Source organism: Hippopotamus amphibius, chromosome 13 (assembly GCF_030028045.1).
Source record: "Hippopotamus amphibius kiboko isolate mHipAmp2 chromosome 13, mHipAmp2.hap2, whole genome shotgun sequence".
NCBI lineage: Eukaryota > Metazoa > Chordata > Mammalia > Artiodactyla > Hippopotamidae > Hippopotamus > Hippopotamus amphibius.
The window spans coordinates 30,990,797-31,002,814 of NC_080198.1; the positions used below are offsets into that span (position 1 = coordinate 30,990,797).

At 35.7% G+C, this 12,018-nt stretch overlaps 1 protein-coding gene across 6 annotated transcripts in view; it reads left to right on the forward strand.

The window, feature by feature from the left end:
- DENND6A (DENN domain containing 6A) overlaps window positions 1-12,018 on the forward strand; it is a 76,112-nt gene that overhangs the window by 19,810 nt on the left and 44,284 nt on the right. For 3 of the 6 annotated variants that reach the window (XR_009048727.1, XM_057705097.1, XM_057705095.1), the window contains exons 4-6: window positions 8,116-8,228; window positions 10,337-10,417; window positions 11,495-11,600. Coding sequence is in view for 5 of the 6 variants with exons in the window: in XM_057705097.1 (XP_057561080.1) it covers window positions 8,116-8,228; window positions 10,337-10,417; window positions 11,495-11,600 (300 nt within the window). In the remaining variant the exon portion in view is untranslated. The remainder of the gene's footprint in view (window positions 1-8,115; window positions 8,229-10,336; window positions 10,418-11,494; window positions 11,601-12,018) is intronic. The other 3 variants (XM_057705099.1, XM_057705096.1, XM_057705100.1) reach the window with 3 other exon arrangements.

Consider the following 12,018-nt stretch of genomic DNA (forward strand, 5'->3'; position numbering starts at 1 on the left):
ACTTTTGGAACTCAGCTTTCATGAAATATGTAAAAAAAAAAAAAAAGAGAAATGATTTAGTAAAAAAGATGGCTTTGAGAGATCCCAGGAGGGCTTTTGTTTTCACCTGTAATTACTGGAATCTTTTCACATGTTTTTTCTGTTAATGGGATAACGGTACAGAGGTCTTACAGGATCTCCCCTTATTCCAGATAACATTTTCCTTACAAAGTGCACACGTAGTTCTGATTGTAGTGAGTGTTGGATTGGATTTCCATGACTCAAGGTCAGCTGAGTTGTATGGTTTACAGGATGAACGAGTTTATGTGATTGGAATCCCGGGGGATTGTACTGCACACTCTTCTCTTTCAGATCATGGCTGGTTTTCATGGCTCCCTCTTTCACCTCTTTATGTGAGCGTCAAGATTAAGAAGTTAATTGTATGATGTTTGATAGTCTTTTTTATTTCTAGTTTTGTAGTTAGTCTCTGTATGAGTCACTTTCTTATTGGAAGTTAAACTCAAGTGTAAATTTATGTAGATAAGAATTTGTTCAGGGAATTTCTTGGCAGTCCACTGGTTAGGACTCTGCAGGAACCTCCCCCCTCAAAAAAGGAATTTGTTCAGTATTTTAGGCTTTTGAATGACCTACAGATGTTTTGTAATGCCTTTTTTATAAGCTGCACATCAAACGAAGTGTGGTTCATTTTATTTGAAGTATGTTGGTACTTAGAAGTAAAATCAACAAAAGATCTTAAAAATAGATGCCTTGCCATCTTAACAGATGGATATTAATCTAGACAGCAAGAGACTATGCATTTTGTATTTATTTGAGGTCGCTGTTCCCAACTGTGATTATCTAAATAGTTTGTTTCACTTATGTATTTATTAAATGGAAGTTATACCAACTTTGAAATGGATTTAATTTTTCCCCAGATAGCTTTATTGTTGCAGAAGGTTCAGAAGAGCAGTCTTTAGGAAAGAATCATAATGTAGCTATTGTTTCCATGGTGCACACTTAAAAATAAAACAACATTTAGACTCCATAGTAAGTTATACAGATAAAGAAGAATACTTTCGGGATTTCCAATGGGAGGATTTGCCAGTCCTCCACTTCCTCCACCCCCATCCACACACATGTCAGATACTGTGACTTTAGAAAAAAGTTCTGTTTTGTTTGTTTTTAGGTTTCAGTTTTTTTTTTATCATATATCTTTTTTTTTGTGGTTTACTTTTTTATTTTTTGGCTGTATTGGGTCTACAGGCTTTCTCTAGTTGCGGTGAGCAGGGGCTACTCTTTGTTGTGATGCGCGGGCTTCTCATTGCAGTGACTTCTTTTGTTGTGGAGCATGGGCTCTAGGTGCATGGGCCTCAGTAGTTTCGGCATGTGGGCTCTAGAGTACAGGCTCAGTAGTTGTGGTGCACAGGCTTAGTTGCTTCGTGGCATGTGGGATCTTTCCAGACCAGGGATCGAACCCATGTCCCCTACATTGGCAGGCAGATTCTTAACCACTGCGCCACCAGGGAAGTCTTGGGTCTCAATTTTTTGTTCCATTTGAATGACTTTTATCTTTAGGAGCCTAAGTTTAAAGTATGTTTTCTCTCTGATAAATATTTGTCAGATATTTTTCTCATTATTTACCATTAATATCATCTGGATATATGCATTCCTGAGTCTTAAGCTCAGATGGGTACCCAAGGGCTTTAATCACTATGCTCTAAACATGGCCAGAGAGGAAGCTCAGCATCAGTAGAGAGAGTTTCAAGTAATGATGAATCCGAGGGGAAGATTAATCCTTGTTCTGGATGGATTAGATGTGTGGATAATATTTGTCTCAACAGATTTTTTCTCTGTGAATAGCTGGGACATCATCATGTACTTTACACTTCCCTATGGTGAAAGCAGTGCTTCTCACACTCATCTGTGTTGAAGGGCCTTTTGGGTTTTTTAAAATTTCTAATCTGTTGTGGACCAATGCTTTTATAAAATGCTGTATACATGAATTATTAGAAAAATGAAAGGGGGAAGAACCAAAGAAATACAAAATAAAAGTCCAGATTTGTCATGGCAGTACCAAATTGCTCTAAGGGTTTCTAAAATGTGTATTCTCAATTTGGGTATTTATTTTGTCATATATTGTAACAAGAGTTTGTGGACTCACATCAGTCTACGGACTACACTTTGAAAAGCTCTGGTCTAAACTTCTACTTCTCAGCACTTCCAACTCTAATCACAGAGAGGGTAACCACATAGAGCTAAGGCGAGGGATGGGGCTAGCTCTTAAAGTCTCATGTTTTATTTTATAGAGTCTCCGATCTCTATAGCTGTTTTCTGCTAATGTAAAAATACTCAGAAGTTTTCTTTCCCCTTTAGAAAAAATGTTTAAGCTTTTTTTTCTCAAATCCAAAGTAGTAGTTTTGATTATAGGAAAATGTCTTTCATTTACATATAGCTTTGCAGTCTCAGTTTGATTGGCAGATGTAAAAGATAAAATCATCTGTGCCCTTGATAGTTTTAAAATGGGAAGAGAGCTGTTTGTGGCGTACCACATGGGATTCACGTAGGAGGAGCTGTGACTGACAGGACTGGCCCAGAAACCAGTGAGTTCAGCATCTCTTCAGTTGGTGGGCTACTTTTCAGAAGAACTTTTGTTTTTTGAGTGAAGAATAGAAGCTTTTGATCTGTTCCAGTTGGCAGTGAAGTAGCATTTAAAAAAAATAAAAAACAAAAAAACCCAGTTTTATTGAGCTACAATTCACTGATGTAAAATGTACAACTCAGTGATTTTTAGGCTATTCACAGAGTTGTGCAACGGTTACCTCAGTCAATTTTGGAAAATTTTCATCACCCCAAAAGAAACTTCATGCTCCATTTTCCTCCTACCCACTTCTCCCTCTTCCCCACCCCTCCCGCCCCCCAGCCCTAAGCAGCCATCTGTCTGCTTTCTGTCTCTGTGGATTTACCTATTCTGGATGTTTCATATTAGTGGAAGTGGTGTTTTTGAAGTCCATTTTGACTTGAAAGAGCCAATATGATGTAACGGTCAAGAGCACCAGCTCTGGAGTCAGGCTTCTCGGGCTCAGATTCTTGCTCTGCCATTTAGCAGATTTATTTCTTTGGATGATTACATAACTTTCCTGTGCCTTGGTTTCCTCCTCATAAACAGGATTCATAATGGGACCTGCCTGAGAAGCATGAAGACCAGTTGAGTTAATGTTTCTGAAGTGTTTAGGACACTGCCTGCCACAGAGTGAGCCCTCAGTGAAATTGGTGCTCAGTTCATGTATTGAGAAGGGGGGAAATCACTTCCGAAGCAGACAAAATAATGAAAATAATTTTGACCTGAGATTCTGTTTGATTTCTGTTTTAAGAACTTAGTTGTTTGGAAAAGGATGTTGGGGGAAGGTTATAGGAATTTTCTTGGTTTAGAGTGTCAGGTTACTATAAAACTCCTAGAGGAAAACTTAGGAAGAACATTCTTTGACATAAATCGCAGCAAGATCTTTTTTTTCACCCAACTCCCAGAGTAATGGAAATAAAAACAAAAATAAATTAAGTGGGACCTAATGAAACTTCAAAGCTTCTGCACAGCAAAGAAAATTATAAGCAAGACGAAAAGACAACTCTCAGAATGGGAGGAAATATTTACAAATGAATCAACAGACAAAGGATTAATCTCCAAAATATATAAACAGTTTGTGCAGCTCAATATCAAAAAAACGAACAACCCAGTCAAAAAATGGGCAGAAGACCTAAATAGGCATTTCTCCAAAGAAGACATACGGATGGCCAAGAGGCACATGAAAAGCTGCTCCACATCACTAATTATTAGAGAAATGCAAATCAAAACTACAATGAGGTGTCACCTCACACTGGTTAGAGTGAGCATCATCAGAAAATCTACAGACAGTAAATGCTGGAGAGGGTGTGGAGAAAAGGGAACCCTCTTGCACTGTTGGTGGGAATGTAAATTGATACAGCCACTGTGGAGAACAGTATGGAGGTTCCTTGCAAAACTAAAAATAGAACTACCATATGACCCAGCAATCCCACTGCTGGGCATATGCCCAGAGAACACCATAATTCAAAAAGACACATGCACCCCAGTGTTCATTGCAGCACTATTTACAATAGCCAGGACATGGAAGCAACCTAAATGTCCATCAACAGATGAATGGATAAAGAAGATGTGGTACATATATACAATGGAATATTACTCAGCCACAGAAAGGAACGAAATTGGGACATTTGTAGAGACATGGATGGACCTAGAGACTTTCATACAGAGTAAAGTGAGTCAGAGAGAAAAACAGATATTGTATATTAACCCATATATGCGGAATATAGAAAAATGGTATAAATCAACCGGTTTGCCAGGCAGAAACAGAGACACAGATGTAGAGAACAAACATATGGACACCAAAGGGGGAAAGCGGGGAGAGGGGAGGGTTTGGGGTGGGATGAATTGGGAGATTGGGATTGCCATATATACATTACTAATAAGAAAAAAAAATCAAATTGTACACTTTAAACACATGCAGTTTATTGTATGTCAGTCGCATCTTAATGAAAGCTGTTAAAAAAAAAGTAAAAGAGTGTCGGGTTATTAGTTCTGTTTTCTAGGCTAGTAAAGATTATGCTAGATTAATTAAAATGGAACTTTTCCTCAAGCTGTGGGGATTTGCTGAGCAAATTTGCTGTTTCCTTAATACCTGCTACTTTATCACGGAAAGGCTTCATGTTGTTCTTAATCAAGAAGACATGTAAAGGTGTATTTTCTTTGAAGAGCTGTCATTGTCTTAAAATTTGTGTAAATTCATCTTTATTCCTTGATTTAGGAATTAAGGAATTGTTAAGAAATAAATTATAATTAAGGAATTAAATTATTAAAAATAGTTTCCATTAAAAATGTTTTTTTGGTTAATAATCAGAAAGGTATGGTGCACACAGCTTAACTTTTAGGTCTTTCTGGATCTTTGTAGGTCTTTAGTTTTCTCAGTGAACGTATTGGAATTCAGTACAATCGTAGGTCAGCTATGGAGTTTTGTTTTAGAATTATTGAATGTAACTGCTGGAAGTGACTTTAGAGATTATCTTATGATGCCCCTTCCTTTTGTTGACAAGGAAATTGAGAACTTTAGGTTAAGTGACTTCTAGAAGGCTAATTATTGGTGAACCTGAGACTAGAGCCCCTCGATTGTGGCTCCTTTTTCTTCAGAGTATAACCTTTCCTTCATGTTCACAGTCATTTAACCATCTTTCTTATGTAGTCATTATATTGTTTATGTAGAGGTGTACTCTCTTGTTAAATAGGCAAACTGAATGAGTCATACTAACAAGGTAGATTTATTTCTTTTTAATTAAAAAAATTTTTTTTTTTTTTGGCTGGGTTGGGTCTTCATTGCTGCACGTGGGCTTTCTGCTGTTGCAGCGAGCCTCTTCATTGCAGTGTGCTGGCTTTTCAGTGCGGTGGCCTCTCTTGTTGCAGAGCACAGGTTCTAGGTGCATGGGCTTCAGTAGTTGTGGCGCCTGGGCTCAGTTGCTCCATGGCATGTGGGATTTTCCCAGACCAGGGATCGAACCCATCTTGACAGGCAGATTCTTAACCACTGCACCACCAGGAAAGACCCAAGTAAGGTAGATTTATTTTTGATGAGGCTGTAGTGTATCAGGATTGCCCTGCCCTCCACAGGTATCATTTTCTGCAAGGCAAATGTAAATAACCTGGTTGCCAGTCTGTAATACCTCTTTTCCCATCCTGTTAATAGTGAGGTCAGGATGGAGAACAAAGGTCTACCCATATAAAGAGTTGGTATTTCTTTAGTAACCTTTTGTGTGTGAAGGGACAGACTTCTGAAACAAAAATGGGAACCATTTACCGCAGTTCACAAAGACACTATGGCCAAAGCCTTTATGACCTGGCAAACTAGCTTCCTAACCAGTTCTGTACAACTTGCAAGTACAGCTGGTCATTGGAAAGTTCTTACAGCATGCCCATGATTTGGGAGTGGAGCTGGATGGGCAGGGATTTAAGCCTATGAGGGCTTCCTTACTTTCTTTCCACAAAGCTCAGCATTCCTTATGTATTCCAGAGGCTATACATCTCTGTCTTAAAATCCATTGCATTTTTTTCTGCTGTATCTTGCCTAGTGTCTCAGAGAAATTAGTGTGTACTTCTCAGTGGATCTTTCTGTCTTCCGAAGAGAAAAACTGAACCATCTGTATATAATCTGTTTAACTAAAATAATGCTAGGAATATTTTCCATTATCTCAGGTCTCATGTGTTTTCCTTGTTTTGAACCATCTGCTATGACAAGTAAAGAAACTGAACTCACTCACCCTCCAGTCCCCTTTGTTTCTTACTTCCTCCACCAAAGAAATACTAGTTTCTATAATTGCATTTAGGTGTATGTACTGAGTTGATTTTTTAAAAACGTAAACATAATATCAAGTTTCTACTTCCTTTTTGAGAACTTCACGTGCTAAAGAAATATAAGTACTTCTCTGTGTAATAATAAGTAATAAAAGCTTGAGCACATTTTGTATTTAATATAATCTTTTTAGTTCTGAATACAGTAACTGGGAAGAATTCGAGTGACAAGCTACTTCTTGTGTCTTTTACTTGTTAGAGTATTTACAGTTTTTTGTAATTATTGCCTGACAGTTTAGGTAATGTTTTAAGAGGTTTGCTTAAGCGATTAAAGTTTAAAAACTTTATGGGACTTCCCTGGTGGCACAGTGGTTAAGAATTTGCCTGCCAATGCAGGGCACGTGAGTTCGATCCCTGGGCTGGGAAGATCCCACTTGCCTTGGAGCAACTAAGCCCGTGCACTACAACTACTGAGCCTGAGCTCTAGAGCCCATGAGCCACAACTGCTGAGCCTGCCTGCCACAACTGCTGAAGACTGTGAGTCTAGAGCCTGTGCTCAAGAGAAGCTGCTGGATTGAGAAGCCTGCGCACTGCAATGAAGAGTAGCTCCTGCTCGTCACAACTCCGAGAAAGCCTGCGTGCAGCAACGAAGACCCAACCCAATGCAGCCAAACATGGATAAATAAATAATAAATAAATCTTAAAAAAAAAGTTTAAGAACTTTATATTGATAATTAAAATAATTAAAATATTGTCTATTGGGCTCTTCCTGAGTCTGTCTTTTTTTTTTAAAATTCTTATTGTGAAATATAAAACAAATATAAGGTCAAGAAATAGAACGTTGCCAAAACTGCAAAAGCCCCTTCATGTCCTTTCCCAAACACTATTTCCCTTCCCCTCTCCTAAGATAACCACTATTCAGATTCTTTTTTTTTTTCAGTTTTATTCTTTTTATTAAAAAATTTTAAATATAATTTTTAAAGTTTACATTCCATTTGTAGTTATTGCAAAATAATGGATCTATTCCTTGTGTTGTACAATAATCCTGTAGCCTCTTTCACACCCAGTAGTTTGTACTCTCCCTCCCCCTCCCCAACTTTGGCCCCCTCCCCCACACTGCTAACTAACCAACTAACCATTAATTCTCTATATTTGTGAGTCTGCTTCTTTTTTGTTATATTCACTAGTTTGTTGTATTTTTTAGATTCCACATATAAGTGATATCATACAGTATACCTTTGTCTAACTTATTTCACTTAGCATAATGCCCTCCAGGTCCATCCATGTTGCTGCAGATGGCAAAATTTTGTTCTTTTTTATGGCTGAGTAGTATTCTGGGGGTGTGTGTGTGTGTGTGTGTGTGTGTGTATCACATCAACTTTATCTATTCATCTGTTGATGGACACTTATGTTGTTTCCATACCTTGGCAATTGTAAATAAGGCTGTTACGAACATTGGTGTGTATCTCTTCAATTCACTATACTGATTCTTATAGTAATGTTTCTTGCTTTCCTTTATAGATAAGTATATTGCTTAAAAAAAACAGACTGTATGAATAGATTTGAACAATTTGTATTCTTTTGGATTTGGCTTCTTTTGGTCATTATTATGTTTGTAAATCAACATTACATGCACACAGTTTTCAAAAAATTTTAATCGGTTTCAATAATTGATAGGACCCCTTTAGCTCTAAGATATGATGAAACTGGGTAAATAAATGTTATACTGTGCTATCCTTAATTTCTTTCATTTTTGTTTTCATTAGGTTGTCTTGGAGATACCCAGTTTTGTTTTAGATTTCGACAGTCTTCTGGGAGGAGGGTGTCACTGCATTGTCTCCTGGATCAATTTGAGAAAGATTTACCAGTTTACTTAAAGGTTGGAAAAGTAGTAATAGAATAATGTCCATGTGAGAGGAAACTTTAGAACTCAGTTACTCAGTTACCTCTTACGGCATTCAGAAATATTGTGCTTTTTTTGTTGTTACTGTATTATACTGCTGAATTTCCTAAGTGAATCTAATTCATAAGGATTTAGCATGTGAGTGAAAGAGACTATAAAGTTACTGTTCTTAAAACGTATTATAATGCCATTGTGAATTATAGAAATTAAAATGTTGAGGTAATTTTCTTTCACTTGTTAAAACTCTTTGTTTAGATGATGTGGACGTGGGGTGGTAGTATACCAGTTAATATCACCCAGAGTTGAAGATTCCCTGTGGTAATCCCTACCTGCATTACAGAAGAATTATAGTTGTCTCTTTTTGATTTTTAAATGAGCTTTGGTTTATGGTTGTTGTTTATTAAAAACAATTTTAATAATTCAGATGATTCCAGAGTGTAGAATTTGTTTGGTACTTCATACTTTTATCTCTAACTGCATGGAGAACATTTCCATCTGGATGTCCTATTAGCACATTCAATAAGAACTTGACATCTTTTGCCTAAAATAGGTATTTACAGCTTACCTTCCTGGTTCCACTAATGATAGGAATCCTCTTCCAGTTAGCAAAGATATTATCTTTGAAATGTCTCTTATAGCCATCGTGTCCTTTCCATGACCTTTTGCTATCACTATTAACATAGTCTTCCAACTGCTGATAGTAATAGCTACTATTCATTAGAGCTTTTTATGTTCTTGGCATTGTATCAATAAGCATATATTATATTATTAATCTTTCCTGTATTGTTCTGATAGAGTTCCTTTTGCAAATGAGTGAATTGAGGGCTATTGAGGATAAAAATATTGGCCCAAAGACATACATCTCCTGTCTGTTTCAGTGCAATATATCTTACATAGTGTTCCCAGCTAAAGTGCACATATATATTACATAAAACAAAATCTAAAATGATTACCTATTGCTTAATGAATAAAGAGCTAATAATAGTACTATTTCCTGGTTCTCACTTTTTGGACCTTCCAAAATAAAACCTTTACCTTTTGAATTTCCAGCTTAATCTCCTTTCTATGCATGTGCTATATTTTAGGTAAACTGAACTATATACTTTTTCCTGAGGTGGCTTTTATTTTTCTGTCTCTGCCTGGTTTTGCTCAAACTCTTGGCCCTCTAAACCTGAAATATCTGTTTAAATCATATCCATCCTTCAATGCCCAATTCAAAAACAGCTGCCTCTGTGAAATCTTTACTGATTGCCGCAGACAGAGGTAATCTCTTCCCCCTTGGCCTGTTTGTAACACTGTGCCTTTTCCATGGTACCTGCTCTCCTATTACATAACAGTCATTTTTGTATTTTTCTTATCACTCTTAGTTTGTGATCTCCTTAAGGAACTGTGTCTTACGCATCTTTTTATCTTCTCTAACACCATGCCTTGTTCAAAGTATGTGGTCAATAAATATTTGTTTAAAGAATAACAAGCAAATAAGGAACTGGGCCAGAGTTTATTCCATTAGGATGTAAAAAACTTTGTAAGTTTTTTTGAATATAATTACCTTTCAAATTTTATGTTGGTAAACATTCCAGTGTTTCATTATTATTGGGTAAAAATATAACTGTCTGTGTAAGCTTCAGATTGGCATTTAACTCCTTTTATTTTCTCTCTTGAAATTTTGCATTAGGATACCTCAAAAGACTAACACCTAACTCAAAATTGTAGGCAGAATTTTTTAAAAACTAAGTATAGCATTGGGGAAAACAGAATTTGATTGTTTCCTAACTTCTATAGATATGAATAAAGAACATAAACAGAGTAGGTGTTGGGGGTAAAATCTGACCTTATTACTTTAGTTATGATCATCTCATCTTTGGGCAAGTTAGCAGGTTTTTATCTGGCAGTTATTGTCATGATTGTTATTTATATTAGTGGAAAAGCATAACTAGCTCTTTGTGTATACTTCATAACTCAATTCGAGTTTATAAGGGAACCTGCTGTTACTAATAAAGGATGACTAAGTATATATATATATATATATATATATATATATATATTTTTTTTTTTTTTTTTTAAATTTGTCACTTCTTTCATAGAAGGATCCTGCCTATTTTTATGGATATGTGTATTTTCGACAAGTTCGAGATAAAACTCTAAAAAGAGGCTACTTTCAGAAGGTAATTTTCATATACATTAATAGAAGAATATTTTTACATTGTGGTTAGAAGAATAGAAATTATCAGAATTAACAGTCTGTAAAGTCTTTGATATTTTGTCTTTAAACATACTAGAATTTGTATTTTATCTTTTTTTTTTAGATTGTAGACACCTGTCCTTAGATTTTTAACTGCTATTGAATTTTGCCTTTCTGCTATCTCTGTGCTAGATTCCTGACAGTAAGTTACAGTTATTGTATTAAACTGTCAAAACCCAGAAGAATCTGTTTAATTTTCACATTTTAGAGTAAGGGAAAGAATAAATAGACTGTAATATAGTTACAACTAATGAAAGCCTGCAGTATCTTTTTTTGAAGAGCCTGTAAATATATTTGATCAACATCTTAGTCATTATTGTTTCCATTCTAAATGTACAATCTTTTTGTATGTATGTATGTATGTATGTATGTATGTATGTATGTATCTATCTATCTATCTATCAGTTAGTTCCAATTTAATCCCAGCTGACAAGGACACACCTCTACCTTTTGTAACCAGAACATGCCCTGACCACTAATTGGTGCTTGATGGAAAGGTATAAAGTAGTTTTCAAGAAAAATAGATTTTAAAAAAATCAGCATAATCTATATCTGAAGTGATCGCAAACTATAAAGTCACAGTTTCTAAGAATGTGGCTAAAACCATTGAACTCTAAAATATAACAGTCATAGGTCTTAGTTTGAAAAAGCATGACAATTTGTGCTTTCCTTTTTGGAAAGAGTTCATCTGGCTAATTCCTAATATTGCTTTGCTGACAACAATACTAGGTAGGCTTTGGAATTATCCATGACATTAGTTTGTTTATAGGAAATTCTTTTTCCTGGAGAGCAGGAAAATCTGTGAACATGTCTTTATGCTCTTAAAATGTAGTAATAAGGTTAAACTTTTGGCGTTCTGCCACTATAGTTTTATGTACCTTTTAACCATCTACTGTAAAAGCCTTTCTATTTGATAATGCACACTTTTTTACTTATTTAAGAAATGACAAACAAATTATAATCATTAGGAAATTAAACATTGTTTCTTTTTTCTCTCCAGTCCTTGGTTTTGATCAGCAAACTACCTTATATTCATTTTTTTCACACTGTGCTCAAACAGATAGCACCAGAGTATTTTGAAAAGAATGAACCTTATTTGGAAGCAGGTAAGTTAAACACTGTGTGAAGTGTTTATGAAGGAGATTTGAAGTTTTTACTGGAAATGAGTGAAAAAAATTAGTTAAGAATTTTAAGGGCTGTGGTGGGAGAGAGATGTAAAACTATTCTTCTGGCATATTTACCTACAAACACCAAAGACCCTATCTTTTATTTTCTCCTTTTGCAAATAGATGATGCCTATTTTTTAGGATAATAATAACCACAAATACCGAGTTGCCAATTCTGATAATCAGAGCACGATTAAACAGAAATCCTTGTGTCACTTGGTATAGAAAGAAGACCTCTGCTAGGTGGTGTGCTTTTTTTTTTTTAACTGCACTGTGTAATTCCTTTATTTTCTGCATATTAGTTCTACTAAAGTGAAACTGAGAACTTTATACTTTAGTTGCGTTTGAATTCAAAAAC